Genomic DNA, 18,694 nt, shown 5'->3' on the forward strand with positions numbered 1-18,694 from the left:
CGGGGAGAACGTACAAACTCCGTACACACAGCACCGTAGTCAGGATCGAACCAGGGTTCTGTTCGGGTGCCAACACAACTCAATAGGACACTATGGAATGTACAGACACTGAGAGAGTAAGAAGACTTTTTGCAGGATTTATGTTTTGTATTTCTTTTTACATGAATAAAATTTATTATTGAAATTTAGAAAAGACACCGTGGGGTACAGATCCCAGTTCAAATGAATTCAACTGAGTCAGGCTGGGGGTGGAATCGATTTCAGTGTGACTAGAGATGTAAATATATCCCAAACAACTCTCGCTGGAAACCAAGCAAAACAAAAGAGCCAATGTTCTTCAAACAATTCCTTTAGGATTCGTTTCAGATTCCAGCATCTGCAGCCTTTTGTGTCTTTGAGGAAAACAAATCTGAACTTAATGACGCGGTTTAGTTAAATAACGCAGCCGCGGCGCCAGGTGCAGTTGTCGAAGCAATTTTCCGGAGGCAAACTGTGTCTGTGCACGCCTGCGCTCGGAGTCAGATTACAAGTGCAGTTTGCAGCATATTCTAGCCTTTGGTGAGTGTTATGCTATTTTGTGCTGGAGTTGGGTTTAGCAGCAAGGACATGTTGATTCAGTGATTCAAGGCAGAATTTAGTTTCCAATTATATGACTTTTCCATAATGCCATTTCTATATTCAATGCGTATGCATCAGTGTATTTATAAAAGGGACGACGTTTACACTGTTATTGTGTAGGAAGGAACTGCAGATGCTGGTTTACAAAAAGCTGGAGTGACAGCGAGCATTTCTGGGGAGAGGGAATGGGTGACGTTTCGGGTGGAGACCCTTCTTCAAACTGGTTTGGGGATAATGGAAACGAGAGATATAGTCGGTGATGTAGAAAGGCCATTGTTAGATGTTTAGCTGTGTAACGATAAGCTAGTGTGACTTGGGTGGGAAAGGGATAGAGAGAGAGTGAATGTCGGGGCTATTTGAACTGAGAGAAATCAATATTCATAGCACCTGGCTGTAAGCTGCCCAAGCGAAATGTGAGATGCTGGTCCTCCAATTTAAGTTTAGCCCCACTCTGACAATGGAGGAGACCGAGGACAGAAAGGTCTGTGTAGCAAAAGGGAAGTAGAATTAAAGTGTCCAGCAACCAAGGAGCCAGGTAAGTTCAGGCGGACTAAGTGAAGGTGATCCGCGAAACGATCGCCCATTCTGCTGTTGGTCTCGCCAATGTATATCTTGAACAACTGATACAGCAGAGGTTGGTGGAGGTGCAAGTGAACCTCTGCCTAACCTGAAAGATCTGTTGGGGTCCCTGGACAGAGTCGAGGGAGGAGGTATAAGGACAGGTGTTGCATCTTCTGCGGTTGCAGGGGAAGGTACCTGGATGGGGAGGGGGTCGTTTTGGAGGGAAAGGATGAGATAGCCAGGGAGTTGCGGAGGGAATGGTTTCTGCAGAAAGGGGTAAGGATGGGGAAATGTGGCTAGTGAGGGTGGGATCCCGTTGGAGGTGGCGGAAATTTCGGAGGATTATGTGTTGTATGCAACGGCTTAACAAAGGTAAGGAATACACGTGTTTAAGAAGGAACTGCAGATGCTGGAAAATCGAAGGTACACAAAAATGCTGGAGAAACTCCGCGGGTGCAGCAGCATCTATGGAGCGAAGGAAATAGGCAACGTTGTCTAGTTAGTCCTTGCTGTCTCCTCCCCTTCCTCAGCCATCGGGCTATCTCCTCCCATCCCTCAGCCTCTGGGCTCCTCCTCCTCCTTTTACCTTTATTCTCCCCGCCCCCCATCAGTCTGAAGAAGGGTTTCGGCCCGAAACGTTGCCTATTTCCTTCGCTCGATAGATGCTGCTGCACCCACTGAGTTTCTCCAGCATTTTTGTGTACCAAAGGAATACACTTATTGTGTCATTAATTTAATTGTGCCATTTGTACCAACAATTAACCTCTCTTGAAGGTATACCACCAAGTAAAATGTAATTCCAAGAAATGCCGCCAATTTCTTTTTAAATACTTATTTATTATTTTACTAATAAGTGTACATATGTGTCAATGGTTGTCGTGTTTGTATTTTTTTAACCGGAGGAGATTTAATGGAATTTCGTTGCACAGTATTGTGCAATGACAATAAACGTATTCATTCATTCATTCATTCATTCATTCATTCATTCATTCATTCATTCATTCAAGGGGCGCCGCAGGATGGCTATGGCAAACCAAATCCTCGTATGTTGCAAAACATACTTGGCTAATAAATTAAGATTATGATTATGAAACGGCAGGCCAGTCAGCCTAATATATGCAATTAGCAAACTGCGTGACTCCATTATTGAGGAGGATATATGGAAGTGAGCAGACTCCAGGTGTCTTTTTGAGATGGAAAGTGTGTTTGACCTATTTGCCAGAGTTCATTGAGGATGTGACGCGAGGTGGATGAAGGGGAACCAGACAAATGTATTTCCCAAAAATACATTACACCTGGAACCAATGGTGTAAAACGTAATTTTTGAACTTGTATTTTCAATGACCAGACAAAATTTGAAGGTAGACAAAAATGTTGGAGAAACTCAGCGGGTGAGGCAGCATCTATGGAGCGAAGGAATAGGTGACGTTTTGGGTTGAGATCCTATTTCAGCAAATTAGAGAGAGATACAGCAGGGAACCAGGCTCATCAAGTCTGCACTGATCAATACACATTTATTTATTTACACAAATTGTACATTAATTTACCTACATTCTCATCAACTCCACAAAGATTTACCACTCACTACACACTAGGTGCAATTTACAGTGCCCAAATTTGCCTACAAATCCTTACGGCTTTGGGACTTGGGAGGAAACCCACACAACAAGTGAGAATGTGTAAACTCCCTGCGGATACAACCAGAGGTCAGGTTAGAACCAGATGCAATAACAATTTGAATCAACTCTGACGTTCATGTTTACTAGACCAAGTGCAGACCCGTTGGGTCTGTTTCCCCAACGGGCGTTTGCGGGGGGGGGCTGCGGCATCACACTCACACTCACACCCCCCAAACACACAGGTGGGGGGAGAGGGAGACGGGGTGGGGAGAGGGGAGGGTGAGAAGAGGGGAGGGAGGGGAGAGGGGGAGGAGGAAACGGGAGAGGTTTGGGAGGAAGAGGAGAGCGGGGTAGGGGCTGAGAGAGGGGGATGGGGAGGGAGAGCGGAGTGGGGAGTGGGAGGAGAGCGGGGAGGGCAGGAAGGGGGAGGAGAGGGGTAGGGGGGTGGGAGACGGGTAGCGGGGAGTGGTGCAAGAGAGAGGGGAAGGGGGTGGGGGGAGATGGGGGTGAAGAGGGATGGGAGAGTGGGGAGAGAGGGGGTGGGAGGGGAGGAGGGAGGGGTGAGGAGAGAGGGAGATGGAGGAAGGGGGTTGAGAGGGGGGAAGGGGAGGAGGAGAGTGGATGCAAGGCGGAAGGAAGGGGAGAGAGAGCGGTGGGGGAGGGAGAGGGGGGGGAGAAGGGGAGGAGGGGAGAGAGGGGTGAGAGGGAGGGAGAGGGGGGGGTAAGGGGAGGGAGAGGACAGGGAGAAGGGAGGGGGGGGGGGGGAGGAGAGGGGAAGGGGGGGAGGGAGAGGGAGGGGGAGGGAGGGAGAGGGGGGGGGGGGGGGGGGGGAGGAGGGGGGGGAGGGAGGGGGGGGGGGGAGGGAGGGGGGGGGGAGGGGAAGAGAGGGGGGGAGAGAGGAAGGGGGGGGGGGAGGGGGAGGGGGGGGGGGAGAGGGGGGGGGGAGAGGGGGGGGGGGGAGGGAGGGGGGGGAAGGGGGAGGGGGGGGAGGGGGAGGAGGGAGGGGGAGGAGGGGGAGGAGGAGTGGGGGGAGGGGGAGGGAGAGAGGTGGGGAGGAGGAGGGGGGGGGGGAGGGGAGAGGGATGGGAGAGGAGGGTGGGAGGAGGGAGAGGTGGGGGAGGGGGAGGAGGGAGGGGGTGGGGAGGGGGAGGGAGAGAGGAGGGGAGGGGTGGGGGAGAGAGGGGGTGGGGGAGGGGGGAGGAGAGAGAGGGAGAGGGGGTGGGGGAGAGGGGAGGGAGGAGGGGGATGTGGGAGAGAGGGGGGAGGGAGGAGAGGAGAGGGGGAGAGAGGGGAGGGGGGGGGGGGGGGGAGGGAGGGAGAAGGAGAGGGAGGGAGGGGGGGGGAGAGAGAGGGAGAGAGGGGGGGGGAGTGGGAGAGAGAGGGATGGGGAGGGAGAGGGTGGGGTAAGGGGGAGAGAGGTGGAAGAGTGAGGAGGAGCGGTGGAAGAGGCATAGAGGGGTAGGGGGAAGGGGGCAGGGGAGAGAGGGAAGGGGGTGGGGTAGAGAGGGAAGGGGGGTGGCGGAGAGAGGAATGGGGGTGGGAGGAGAGGGAGGAGAGGGAGGAGAGGGTGAGGGGTGAGGAGAGGGAGATGGAGAGGGGGAGGAGAGATGAGTGGGGGAGGGTAGGTTAGGGGAGGGGGAGAGAGGTGTGGGGGAGGGGGATGGAGGCGAGGAGGGTGATGGGGTAGGGAGTAGAGGTGGAAGAGTGTGGATGGAGGGGGAAGAGTGGGGAGGGGGAAGGGGGTGGGGGAGAGAGGGAAGGGGGTGGGGGAGGGAAGCGGGTGGGGGTGTGGGGGAGAGGGAGATGGGTGAGGAGAGGGGGAGAGAGGTGTGGGGGAGGGATGTTGGAGGGAGAGGAGGAGGGAGTTGGGTGAGGGGAGGGAGGATGGTGAGTGTGGAGGGAGGGGGAGAGGGGTGGGGGGAGAGAGGGGAAATAGTGGGGAGGGAGAGTGGAAGGGGGAGGGGGAGGGACAGTCCATCTGTTCCCTATTCCCTATGACCCCCAATCCTCTTTCTCTATCCCCACACACGTGATGACGCGCTTCGACACAGGCTGTGGGGGTGGGGGGGGGGGATGGGGCTGGGTCTGGTGCAAAGGCACAAGTAAATGGATCCATTCCGATTGGACAACTGTGAGCATTGGGCATTGTGACATCACACGATGGAACGTTCACCAACATTCTATGGGTGAGAGCTGTTTACTTTTAACATTTTGAAATTTGGGGGGGCGGGGGGTGGTGGAGGGGGAGAAGGATTTTATTAAAGATGTGTACATAAACACGACAAAATTCAATCAGGAGTGTATACTTGGAATGAAAAGTGAAATCTCTACCGAAATGGAAAAAAAGCTCGGCTTTTCTGCGTGTGGTGTTGGCGTAGCAACGAATCAAAGGCTGGCACCCACACGACAGCCAGGCAGAAACACACACACACACACACCCAGCCACAGAGGATAGATAGATAGATAGATAGATAGATAGATAGATAGATAGATAGATAGATAGATAGATAGATAGATAGATAGATAGATAGATAGATAGATAGATAGATAGATAGATAGATAGATAGATAGATAGATAGATGCAGAATTAGGCCATTTGGCCCATAATCGCTGATCTATCCTACAATCATATATCTTTCCCTCAACCCCATTCTCCTTCCTTCTCCCCATAACTGCTGACTTCTGCTGAGTGAAGAATTCACACACAATCTTTGCTTAAAACTTTTTTTAATGTAAATTACTTCACACAGGAAAATTACATTGCATTGAATCCTGCATTATTGATCCTTGAAGATATTGTGCAAAATGCTGCACCTGGTTTACACCGTGTTGCTCTTATCTGCTGCTTTCAATACAGGTGAGAAATGAATGCATATAATGATCTAAAATAAGTGAGCATTTATAGGTATTTGTAGTGTTCTAGATACCGTGTAACATTGATCCTGCCACCAGCTTACTGAACAGTTAATTTAATAGTCAAATTATTTTATTAAGAATTAAGTGAGCTGTAAAGTTGCATTGAGAATTTTAAAAATACTGAATAGGTATCTTGAACCTTAGATTTAAATTTGTAATAAAAACAGAAAATGGTGGTATTATTCACCAGGTCAGGCAGCATGTATGAAGAATGAAACAGGGTTAATCTTCCTGGTTATCAGAAGATCTCCAACCTGAAATATTAATGTGATTTATTTTTCACAGATGCTGCATGACCTTCAAAGAGATTCCAGCATTTTCTAATTTCCTTTCAGATTTCCTGAATCTTACAGTTTCTTTGTTTTTTAGAAATGAAAGACTTGGGAACAGAAGGAAGCAATGTTAAAGCAGTTGGGACTAGATACTTTCTAGACTCCAGATGCCCAAATTATTAACTCCACAAACTTCATTCATTAACACACTGTATGTGGGATATGCTTGAGTTTTGGGTGTAAATTCTTCAGCTATTAGGGTGGCACAATGGTGCAGCAGTAGAGCTGCTGCCTCACAGCGCCAGAGACCTGGGTATGATCCTGACTATGGGTTCCGTCTGTGCTGAGTTTGTACATTCACCCTGTGTCTGGGTTATCTCCGTGTGCTCCGGTTTCTGTCCGCGCTCCAAAGATGTCCTGGTCTACAGGTTAATTGGCTTCTCTAAATTGACCCTCGTGTGTAGGACATGGAACTAGTGTATGGGTGATCGACAGTTGGCGTGGACTTGGTGGACCAAATGGACTATTTCTACACTGCATCTCTGAACTCTTAACAATCGCATCAAAAGTCAAAGTTAGAGGGGAAAAAACGAACTAACAATTGAAGTTGGCAACTATACCACCTAAATAGGGGAAATGGTCCAAAGGAGGATTGGGAAAGGGTATAGTGGGGTTGCACGTAAGGTCATCGGGTCAAAGGGCGTGACGCACGGAGCAGCTCAATCCATCTGGAGGACATGGCAGCTTCCGGCATACACTGTTAACACTCGAAACGTATACTTTCTTACCTGTTAAAAAACTCCAAAATTGTAAATATTTGCGGTGTAAATTATTGTGGAGCGTGACTGAGCACTCTGAATCAAATGCTCTAGTATCTTTGCTCTGAACCCGAGCACCAAGGTGTAAACACCGAAGGAGCGCATCCCTCGGGTCAGCCCCGACTCACCCCTCAAGGTCAACGCTGTCCATGCACTGCCGCCCTCCGCCCACCCTCCCCCTGTGCAGCCGCACTGTCACTGGCTATGGGTCTGCAGCGCCCACACACAGGGCCGGATGGCTCCTGGCAGCGGACACACGGGGACGAAAACCCGGAAAGGTCCCCGTGCACACCCCCACCACCGACCACCCCCACCACCCACCGACCACCCGGCAACATCCCCGTCAGCTGCAGCAGATTTGGAGACAGTCTGGTCCCTCCGCCCACCCAGAGTCACTGACCACGCCGCATCGGCACTCCCCCCCCCCCCCCCCTCCCCAGAAGTTAACATAACCTGGCAATTGGTGACAAAGGGAAATAATTGGCATGAATGTTTGTATATGAAAAATGAATGTTAAAATGATCTCATTCTGCTATTAATCTGCTCTTTTATAGGTTCAAGCCTGCCTTCGGTTGAAAAAGGTAACTTCCATTCTGGGGGGGGAGGGGGGGGAACATGTCCCTCCCATGTTTTGAGAGGTGGGGGACAATCCCACCCATGTTTTGTAATCCGGATTTTGAAATTTGGTGAAAAACAAAGATTCAAGCGGGTATCAGACTCTTTCTAAGGGCTGAATCGGACCGTTCGCGTGGTCTTTCATCGCCCGGCGTGACTTAAAATCAATCTGCTACATAGAGGTGATCGAGGCTCCCGATGTTGAAGCCCCCGCCGGCCAATTTTAAGCAGTGTCAGGCGATGAAAGGCCCCGTGAACGGGCCGATTCGGGGCGGACGAAGCTGCTGTTGTTGGAGTTCGGAGTCGGTCACCAACCAGGTCAGCACCCGAGATTACCGTCCACAGGACACACGGCTGAAGCCTCCGAAGCCTCGCATGTGTGTGCGCATGCGTGCGGGCGCATGTGTATGTGTGTGTGTGAGTGTGCGCGGGCTGCCAAGAAATTGTGTCCCCCCCATGTTTTGATAGCGGTTTCCACCCCTGACTGTCTGTGCTGAGTTCGTACATTCTCCCTGTGTCTGCATGGGTTTTCTCCGCGTTCTCCGGTTTCTGTCCGCGCTCCAAAGATGTCCTGGTCTACAGGTTAATTGTCTTCTCTAAATTGGCCGTAGGGTGTAGGACATGGAACGAGTGTACGGTGATCGACGGTTGTCATGGCCTATTTCCACACTGCATCTCGAAACTCTAACAATCCCAACAAAAATCAACGTTAGAGGAAAAAAAACGAACTAACAATTGCAGTTGGCAACTATGCAGCCTAAATGGGGAAATGGTCCAAAGGAGGATTGAGAAAAGGTATTAACAAGAGACACTACTCAAAGGACGAGAAGAAAATCATTCACATTGAATGAGGATGAGCACGGATGGAAGCTTAAGATCCCTGAGACCCATCAAAATGGAGAACATTGAGAATAAAGTTTGTGAGGTAGATAACAGTTAGAAATTATTACCCAAGATGCAGTGTAATTTGTGATGGACAATATCAATATTTTCACCAAAAGACAAAGTGTTGGAGGAAGTTAACACAATCTGGCAATTGGTGACAAAGGGAAATAGTTGGCGTGAGTGTTTGTATATGAAAAATGAATATTAAAATGATCTCATTCTGCTATTAATCTGCCCTTTTATAGGTTCAAGCCTGCCTTCGAATGAAAAAGGTAACTTCCATTCTGGGGGGGGAGGGGGGGGAACATGTCCCTCCCATGTTTTGAGAGGTGGGGGACAATCCCACCCATGTTTTGTAATCCGGATTTTGAAATTTGGTGAAAAACAAAGATTCAAGCGGGTATCAGACTCTTTCTAAGGGCTAAATCGGCCCGTTCGCGGGGCCTTTCATCGCCCGGCGTGACTTAAAATCAATCTGCCGCATCGAGGTGATCGAGGCTCCCGATGTTGAAGCCCCCGCCGGCCAATTTTACGCAGTGCCAGGCGATGAAAGGCGCCGCGAACGGGCCGATTCGGGGCGGACGAAGCTGCTGTTGCTGGAGTTCGGAGTTGGTCACCAGCCAGGTCAGCTCCCGATATTACCGTCCACAGGACACACGGCTGAAGCCTCCGAAGCCTCGTGTGTGTGTGCGCATGCGTGCGGGCGCGTATGTATGTGTGTATGTGTGTGTGTTTGTGTGTGTGTGAGTGTGCGCGGGCTGCCAAGAAATTGTGTCCCCCCCATGTTTTGATAGCGGTTTCCACCCCTGACTGTCTGTGCTGAGTTTGTACATTCTCCCTGTGTCTGCATGGGTTTTTTCCGTGTCTTCCGGTTTCTGCCCGCGCTCCAAAGATGTCTACAGGTTAAATGTCTTCTCTAAATTGGCCGTAGTGTGTAGGACATGGAACGCGTGTACGGGTGATCGACTGTTGTCATGGACTTGGTGGACCGAATGACCTATTTCCACACTGCATCTCTAAACTCTAACAATAACAACAAAAATCAACGTTAGAGGGGAAAAAACGAACTAACAATTGCAGTTGGCAACTGTGCTGCCTAAATGGGGAAATGGTCCAAAGGAGGATTGAGAAAAGGTATTAACAAGAGACACTACTCAAAGGACAAGAAGAAAATCATTCACATAGAATGAGGATGAGCACGGAAGGAAGCTTAAGATCCCTGAGACCCATCAAAATGGAAAACATTGAGAATAAAGTTTGTGAGGTAGATAACAGTTAGAAATTATTACCCAAGATGCAGTGTAATTTGCGATGGACAATATCAATATTTTCACCAAAAGACGACATGTTGAAGGAAGTTAACACATCTGGCAAGGAAATGGGGGATTGGTGAAATAGTTGGCGTGAGTGTTTGTATATGAAAAATAAATATTAAAATGATCTAATTCTGCTATTAATCTGCTCTTTTATAGGTTCATGCCTACCTTCGTTTGACATAGGTAACTTCCATTTCTTTCCACTCAACCCTCATCTTCTCACACTCCTTTCTCCCAACATAAGGCATATGTATTAATTGTAACTGTTAATAATTGTGCTGTAGGGAGGCACTTGCTTTGCTTGCATTTCTTTCCTTTTTCATGTGTTCATTGATACAAGCGCTGGCGGACTGAATGTAGAAGCAATTCCCCACTTTGCAGCAGCACAACGGATTTAAGACTCAGATTCACTTTAGTGTTCTATACACCAGGGTGCAAGGAAATTCCTTGTTTGCATGAAGCTCACTAAGTAAACAACGATGAATACAAAAGAGCAGAGTGGTTCAAAGATACGTGGTTCTGCAAGTGACGTTGATTAAGTTTTGTACCTAAAGTTATAGTTTTGAGAAAACTGCCTTGTGACTCTCATGACTCTTGATTCCCCATTATCTCCATAAAGTCCAAAACTCTTTCTCAGCCTTTCATATACTTCCTGACTTGACATTCTCAGTTACCTGAAGTAGATTTGCAACTTTCACATAACGCTCTTAAATGGACTCCCTTTTGTGTGAGACATTGTTATATTTCGAGATTACCTCACCAGGAAAATCATCCTAGTCAAATTAAGCCACTTGGTATCTTTAATATTTCAAAAGATCAGCTACATTTCTAAACACAAAGGACTACAGACCCAATATACTTAACCTTTCCTCATAAGACTCCTTCATCAGAGATTGAGACACTTTACTGCATGAAACTGGATGCAATAACTCCAGGTCATAGCTTTCATAGCCTTGTATAAAATGAGCAAGATTTTCCTACTCTTGTATTCTAACCATCCTGCACACTGACTTATGTATTACCCTCTCCCTTCTTGGATAGTGTATTCTATTTAGAGGTTTCCAATCTATTAGAAACGTTGCAGCATCTGGAACATTTTGTAAGATCACTATCAGCAGCTTAGATCCCCTTTCTTACAGAATTGCTTAAGAATCTGTTTTAGTTTTTCTTCCTCGTTTATTCTCATTTTATTCTGTTCCTCGTTTATACATTAATTACCTCTGTCATTATTTACACTTGTGTTGATTCACGTTTTTTTCTCTCACATCAGTTGTTTCGACAATAATCGACCAGGCACCAGGGTTGCTTTAAACGTACGTTTATTGAGCAGGAGTCTTCACACAGGTTACAACCCGGCAAAGAGTCAAGCTCTCTGCCCTTAATTGCAATGCTTTTTATATGTTAATGCGACTGTTTAGCACCTCCCACATTCCCCAATCAAAGAACCGACACGTACGCAAAATACAGGAAAACAGGTATGTACATACAAGGAGATGTTAGAGGAACCACACTAGATCTCAGACCAGTACATTCCTTAGTCTTCCTGGCGAGGGGGATTGTGTATTCCTCAATCTTGTCAGACGGGGCGAGTGATCCCCTATTCATGACTATGCAGTAACTGCAAGACATTGTGTATTCCCTTCCTGAAACCTGCAGCCTCAGTTCCAGCAAGCCTGGTCAGCAGCCATCTCATGCTCTTTATTTCAGTCTACCTGGCCAACCATTTTACCTTTACAGAGCAATCTTACAGCGTTGATTCAGGATTTCCATTCACACTTGTATCATGAGGAAAAGTACTTGGACATTGCAGAAATAACCTTCAAAAAACCTGCAGAGGGATATCATAATTTAGCATGGTTGGAGTAACTCAGCGGACAGGACTGGGTGACATTTCGGGTCGAGCCCTTCTTCTTTCCTACACATTTTGTCCGCTCCAGGTCTAATGAGAATCGTGCATTTTGTCTTATTGAATACTTGACTAATGTTTGTATTTGGTCCTTGCATTTACAGGGTGTTCGACAGTTGCCTGGGTTGCTGGAGGTGCAGGTACATAAACAGCTTACATTGATGGAACCTTGTGACATTTTCTTGAACTTTCTCAAAATGTTTACAAGCAGTCACTCTTGTTACCAAAGCAGATGTAGCAACCAATTTGTGGATGGAAATGGCTCATGAACAGGAAATGTACAAATAACGTGCTGTGGCATTTATTTCATGAGAAATTTTGCCCAGAGCTGGACTCCCTGTCTACTGCTGTTCATTATATGTGACATCTTCTGTTGCACTGTGGAAGCAAATGGTTAATTTGAAGCCTTATCTCATCTAAAGAATAAGCCCTTTGACAAATTGGATTTTCCCTAGCACTCCAATAACTGCACCTCAACTGGATGTCACATTATCACTTGGCATTCAAAGATGGTGGCACAGTGGTTATAATAGTTGGTTAATGATCTAGACATTGCAGTTCACGTCCCTCCATTCAAAGTCAATTAATAAACTGGAATTGATCAAAGTTATTAGTTCTCATTATTAATCACCACAAAATAAATAATTCACCAATGTCCTTTAGGGGAAATCTACCCTTTTTACTTGGTCTCCAGATCCACCAAATATGGTTGACTCTTAAATTCTCATTGGTGGCAGCCAACAGCCCAAATGCATTGGTGTGTTATAACACACATTTTTAGTTCTCTTATCACCTCATTTTATGTCCTACTTTGCAGTTACTGCAGTGGTTGCTGCCCCACTTGTTGTCGGGGCACTCGGGTTCACTGCCGCTGGAATAACAGCTGGATCTGCGGCAGCAACTATGATGTCTTGGTATGGAGGAGCAACAGCGGCAGGTGGTGTTGTGGCAACTTTGCTGGCTGCCGGTATGATTTTATGCTTTTTATTAAGAAAATTGAGTAAAACAATGAAACATATTGCTCTAAATTTAATCACTAGCCCAATGACATAAGCTTTCCCTCCAGGTACAAGTATAGGTATATGGGTATGGTTTTTGAGGATCAGAGGTTCCTCAGTTAGTTATTTAATGTGGATATTGATAAACAGAAATTAGCAGCATAGTTAATATAGCTGAGTGGGCAGCCTAATCAAATGTTTCCTCTGATTTTCTTTATTCAAAGAGAAACTGGTAAAATACCAAGTAAAAGCAAAAACAATTGATAACAAAATGTTGCCGTTCATTAGATTGCTGATTTTAAATCAGAAAAGGCATAAAAGGACGAATAGAGAGAGATAATTTTAAGAGTGAAGAAGTGAAAACATTCATGCTGAACCCCTGGCATTGATGTCGTGAATGTGCTTTTCACTGTCATTGAATATCAGAAATGGAGTGCAGCACCGAATATAGCAGAAGGGAAATAATTCATCTTAGGTCCCAAAAAAAAGAGACAAACTACTGAACTACCCAGCATGTCAGGCAGCATCTCTGGAGAACATAGATAAGTGACATTTCTGGTCAGGATCATTCTTCAGTCTGATGTTTTCCAGAGATGCTGGCTGATCTTCTGAGTTACTCCAGCACCCGTGTCCTTTTTTTTGTTGCAAAAGCATTGCCCACTGGTCTCATGTGAACGCTGCAGTGTACATCCATCCTGTTGACCAGTGTTCCTGTAAGTGTTTGCTGTTGTGCATAAAAACTGAGTGCAGGAATAAAATCCAGATTTTAATTATTCAGGGATTATGCAAATACAGGTGCACCATCGATTTTATGGCACCCTTTGTTCCAAAGTCTTTCCAGATTATCCATTTTGCCGGTCAAACTGAAGTCATGTTATAATTATACAACAATGTACCTCTGACCCACTCATTATTCCTCTCCCATGTCACTGAATCATCATGGACTGCCAGAAACCTAAATAAAACAAATATTAAATGTGTTTATGCTTAACACCACGACTCTCACTTGGACCATGCTTCTAATCCATAGCTACTGTTATATGTAAGCAAGATAAGCATGGAATTGCATAGCTGCAGATGTAAACAAATAACTCATTTGGGACGGAAAGAGCATTCGCACATGGGTACCGTCTGTGCTGAGTTTGTACATTCACCCTGTGTCTGGGTTTTCTCCATGTGCTCCGGTTTCTGTCCACGCTCCAAAGATGTCCTGGTCTACAGGTTAATCGGCTTTTCTAAATTGACCCTAGTGTGTAGGACATGGAACTAGTGTATGGGTGATCAACAGTCGGCGTGGACTTGGTGGACTGAATGGCCTATTTCTACACTGCATCTCTGAACTCTAAACAATAGCATCAAAAGTCAAAGTTAGAGGGGAAAAAACGAACTAACAATTGAAGTTGGCGACATTATCACCTAAATGGGGAACTAGTCCAAAGGAGGATTGAGAAAAGGTATGGGGGGGGTTGCACGTAAGATCATCGGGTCAAAGGGCGTGACGCACGGAGCAGCTCAATCCATCTGGAGGACATGGCAGCTTCCGGCATACACTGTTAACACTCGAAACGTATACTTTCTTACCTGTTAAAAACCGCCAAAATTGTAAATATTTGCGCTGTAAATAATTGTGGAGGGTGACTGAGCACTCTGAATCAAATGCTCTAGTATCTTTGCTCTGAACCAGAGCACCAAGGTGTAAACAGCCGAAGGAGCGCATCCCTCGGGACAGCCCCGACTCTCCCCCCAAGGTCAGCGCTGTCCGGCCACTGCCGCCCTAAGATCCCTGAGACCCATCAAAATGGAGAACATTGAGAATAAAGTTTGTGAGGTAGATAACAGTTAGAAATTATTACCGAAGATGCAGTGTAATTTGTTATGGACAATATCAATATTTTCACCAAAAGACAAAGTGTTGGAGGAAGTTAACACAATCTGGCAATTGGTGACAAAGGGAAATAATTGGCGTGAGTGTTTGTATATGAAAAATGAATATTAAAATGATCTCATTCTGCTATTAATCTGCCCTTTTATAGGTTCAAGCCTGCCTTCGTATGAAAAAGGTAACTTCCATTCGGGGGGGGGGGGGGGAAACATGTCCCTCCCATGTTTTGAGAGGTGGGGGACCATGTTTTGTAATCGGGATTTTGAAATTTGGTGAAAAACAAAGATTCAAGCGGGTATCAGACTCTTTCTAAGGGCTAAATCGGCCCGTTCGCCCCGCCGGCCAATTTTACGCAGTGCCGGGCGATGAAAGGCCCCGCGAACGGACCGATTCGGGACGGACAAAGCTGCTGTTGCTGGAGTTCGGAGTCGGTCACCAGCCAGGTCAGCTCCCGATATTACCGTCCACAGGACACGCGGCTGAAGCTTCCGAAGCCTCGTGTGTGTGTGCGCATGCGTGCGGGCGCGTGTGTATGTGTGTGTGTGTGTGTGTGTGTGTGTGTGTATGTGTGTGTGTGTGTGTGTGTGTGTGTGTGTGTGTGTGTGTGTGTGTGTGTGTGTGTGTGTGTGTGTGTGAGTGTGCGCGGGCTGCCAAGAAATTGTGTCCCCCCATGTTTTGATAGTGGTTTCCACCCCTGACTGTCTGTGCTGAGTTTGTACATTCTCCCTGTGTCTGCATGGGTTTTCTCCGTGTTCTCCGGTATCTGTCCGCGCTCCAAAATGTCCTGGTCTACAGGTTAATTGTCTTCTCTAAATTGGTCGTAGGGTGTAGGACATGGAACGAGTGTATGGGTGATCCACGGTTGTCATGGACTTGGTGGACCGAATGGCCTATTAGAGACTGCATCTCTAAACTCTAACAATCACAACAAAAATCAACGTTAGAGGGAAAAAAACGAACTAACAATTGCAGTTGGCAACTGTGCTGCCTAAATGGGGAAATGGTCCAAAGGAGGATTGAGAAAAGGTATTAACAAGAGACACTACTCAAAGGACAAGAAGAAAATCATTCACATAGAATGAGGATGAGCACGGATGGAAGCTTAAGATCCCTGAGACCCATCAAAATGGAGAACATTGAGAATAAAGTTTGTGAGGTAGATAACAGTTAGAAATTATTACCCAAGATGCAGTGTAATTTGTGATGGACAATATCAATATTTTCACCAAAAGACGACGTGTTGAAGGAAGTTAACACATCTGGCAAGGGAATGGGGGATTGGTGAAATAGTTGGCGTGAGTGTTTGTATATGAAAAATAAATATTAAAATGATCTAATTCTGCTATTAATCTGCTCTTTTATAGGTTCAAGCATACCTTCGGTTGAAATAGGTAACTTCCATTTCTTTCCACTCAACCCTCATCTTCTCACCCTCCTTTCTCCCAACATAATGCATATGGATTAATTTTTACTGTTAATATTGTGCTGTAGGGAGGCACTTGCTTTGCTTGCATTTCTTTCCTTTTTCACGTGTTCATTGATACAAGCGCTGGCGGACTGAATGTGGAAGCAATTCCCCACTTTGCAGCAGCACAACGGATTTAAGACTCAGATTCACTTTAATGTTCTATATATACACCAGGGTGCAATGAAATTCCTTGTTTGCATGAAGCTCACTAAGTAAACAACGATGAATACAAAAGAGCAGAGTGGTTCAAAGATACGTGGGTCTGCAAGTGACGTTGATTAAGTTTTGTACCTAAAGTTATAGTTTTGAGAAAACTGCCTTGTGACTCTCATGACTATTGATTCCCCATTATCTCCATAAAGTCCAAAACTCTTTCTCAGCCTTTCATATACTTCCTGACTTGACATTCTCAGTTACCTGAAGTAGATTTACAACTTTCACATAACGCTCTTAAATGGACTTAAGTGAGACATTGTTATATTTCGAGATTACCTCACCGGGAAAATCATCCTAGTCAAATTAAGCCACTTGGTATCTTTAATATTTCAAAAGATCAGCTACATTTCTAAACACAAAGGACTACAGACCCAATATACTTAACCTTTCCTCATAAGACTCCTTCATCAGAGATTGAGACACTTTACTGCATGAAACTGGATGCAATAACTCCAGGTCATTGCTTTCATAGCCTTGTATAAAATGAGCAAGATTTTCCTACTCTTGTATTCTATCCATCCTGCACACTGACTTATGTATTACCCTTCTTGGATAGTGTATTCTATTTAGAGGTTTCCAATCTATTAGAAACGTTGCAGCATCTGGAACATTTTGTAAGATCACTATCAGCAGCTTAGATCCCCTTTCTTACAGAATTGCTTAAGAATCTGTTTTAGTTTTTCTTCCTCGTTTATTCTCATTTTATTCTCTTCCTCCTTTATACATTAATTGCGTCTGTCATTATTTACACTTGTATCATGAGGAAAAGTACTTTGGACATTGCAGAAATAACCTGCAAAAAACCTGCAGAGAGGTATCATAATTTAGCATGGTCGACTTGTTACAAGTAGAGCCATCAGATCAAATGAGAAGGGAGACACAAAATGCTGGAGTAACTCAGCGGGACAGGACTGGGTGACATTTCGGGTCGAGCCCTTCTTCTTTCCTACACATTTTGTCCGCTCCAGGTCTAATGAGAATCTTGCATTTGGTCTTATTGAATACTCGACTAATGTTTGTATTTGGTCCTTGCATTTACAGGGTGTTCGACAATTACCTGGGTTGCTGGAGGTGCAGGTACATAAACAGTTTACATTGATGGAACGTTGTGACATTTTCTTGAACTTTCTCAAAATGTTTACAAGCAGTCACTCTTGTTACCAAAGCAGATGTAGCAACCAATTTGTGGGTGGAAATGGCTCATGAACAGGAAATGTACAAATAACGTGCTGTGACATTTATTTCATGAGAAATGTTGCCCAGAGCTGGACTCCCTGTCTACTGCTGTTCATTATATGTGACATCTTCTGTTGCACTGTGGAAGCAAATGGTTAATTTGAAGCCTTATCTCATCTAAAGAATAAGCCCTTTGACAAATTGGGTTTCCCCTAGCACTCCAATAACTGCACCTCAACTGGATGTCACATTATCACTTGGCATTCAAAGATGGTGGCACAGTGGTTATAATAGTTGGTTAATGATCTAGACATTACAGTTCACGTCCCTCCATTCAAAGTCAATTAATAAACTGGAATTGGTCAAATTTATTAGTTCTCATTATTAATCACCACAAAATAAATAATTCACCAATGTCCTTTAGGGGAAATCTACCCTTTTTACCTGGTCTCCAGATCCACTAAATATGGTTGACTCTCATTCTCATTGGTGGCAGCCAACAGGCCAAATGCATTGGTGTGTTATCACACACATTTTTAGTTCTCTTATTACCTAATTTTATGTCCTACTTTGCAGTTACTGTAGTGGTTGCTGCCCCACTTGCTGTCGGGGCACTCGGGTTCACTGCCACTGGAATAACAGCTGGATCTGTGGCAGCAAGTGCGATGTCCACGTTTGCTGCTATGAATGGAGGAGCGACAGTGGCTGGTGGTGTTGTGGCAACTTTGCAGTCTGTTGGTATGATTTTAGGCTTTTTATTATGGCACGCTTTGTTCCAAAGTCTTTCCAGATTATCCATTTTGCCGGAAAACTGAGGTCATGTTATAATGATACACCAATGTACCTCTGACCCACTCATTATTCCTCTCCCATGTCACTGAATCATCATGGACTGCCAGAAACCTAAATAAAACAAATATTGAAGAAGGGTTTCGGCCCGAAACGTCGCCTATTTCCTTCGCTCCATAGATGCTGCTGCACCCGCTGAGTTTCCCCAGCAATTTTGTGTACCTAAAACAAATATTAAATGTGTTTCTGCTTAACACCACGACTGTCACTTGGACCATGCTTCTAATCCATAGCTACTGTTATATGTAAGCAAGATAAGCTTGGAATTGCATATAGCCAAGCAACAGCTGCAGATGTAAACAAATAACTTATTTGGGACGGAAAGTGCATTCGCCACACGCAGCGCCACCTGTGGCCACCCAGTGAACATCATGTCACCTCTCGTAATTTAAAGGAGGTGCGGGACCATCAATTGCAGGAAAATCACTGGTGGACCTGTATTGCTATATGTTTAGTTATGTGCTGCTTAGTCGGCACAGTTGCTCGTAAGTTAATGCTGCTACCTGCCACATTTGGTTCTAACTACTCTTGCTGTCAATGTGGATCTTGCACATTCTCCCAGTGATTGTGTTAGCTTCC

General features: G+C 45.7%; 1 protein-coding gene and 1 long non-coding RNA gene across 9 annotated transcripts in view; one reads left to right on the forward strand and one right to left on the reverse strand.

The window, feature by feature from the left end:
• LOC116988536 (interferon alpha-inducible protein 27-like protein 2B) overlaps positions 1-18,694 on the forward strand; it is a 143,947-nt gene that overhangs the window by 121,050 nt on the left and 4,203 nt on the right. For 6 of the 8 annotated variants that reach the window (XM_033045336.1, XM_033045337.1, XM_033045338.1 and 3 more), the window contains 4 exons: positions 9,777-9,803; positions 11,631-11,666; positions 12,344-12,489; positions 17,854-18,004. In XM_033045336.1, coding sequence (XP_032901227.1) covers positions 9,777-9,803; positions 11,631-11,666; positions 12,344-12,489; positions 17,854-18,004 — 360 coding nt within the window. Of the gene's footprint in view, positions 1-9,776; positions 9,804-11,630; positions 11,667-12,343; positions 12,494-17,842; positions 18,005-18,694 lie in introns of all 8 variants that reach the window. The other 2 variants (XM_033045340.1, XM_033045339.1) reach the window with 2 other exon arrangements.
• LOC116988544 lies at positions 509-5,657 on the reverse strand. Its single transcript, XR_004415982.1, has 3 exons — positions 5,547-5,657; positions 4,976-4,978; positions 509-553 (listed from the first exon to the last, which is right to left on the reverse strand). It is a non-coding gene; the product is annotated as an uncharacterized LOC116988544 (long non-coding RNA).

The sequence above is a fragment of the Amblyraja radiata genome, chromosome 27, assembly GCF_010909765.2.
Source record: "Amblyraja radiata isolate CabotCenter1 chromosome 27, sAmbRad1.1.pri, whole genome shotgun sequence".
In the NCBI taxonomy this organism is placed as follows: domain Eukaryota; kingdom Metazoa; phylum Chordata; class Chondrichthyes; order Rajiformes; family Rajidae; genus Amblyraja; species Amblyraja radiata.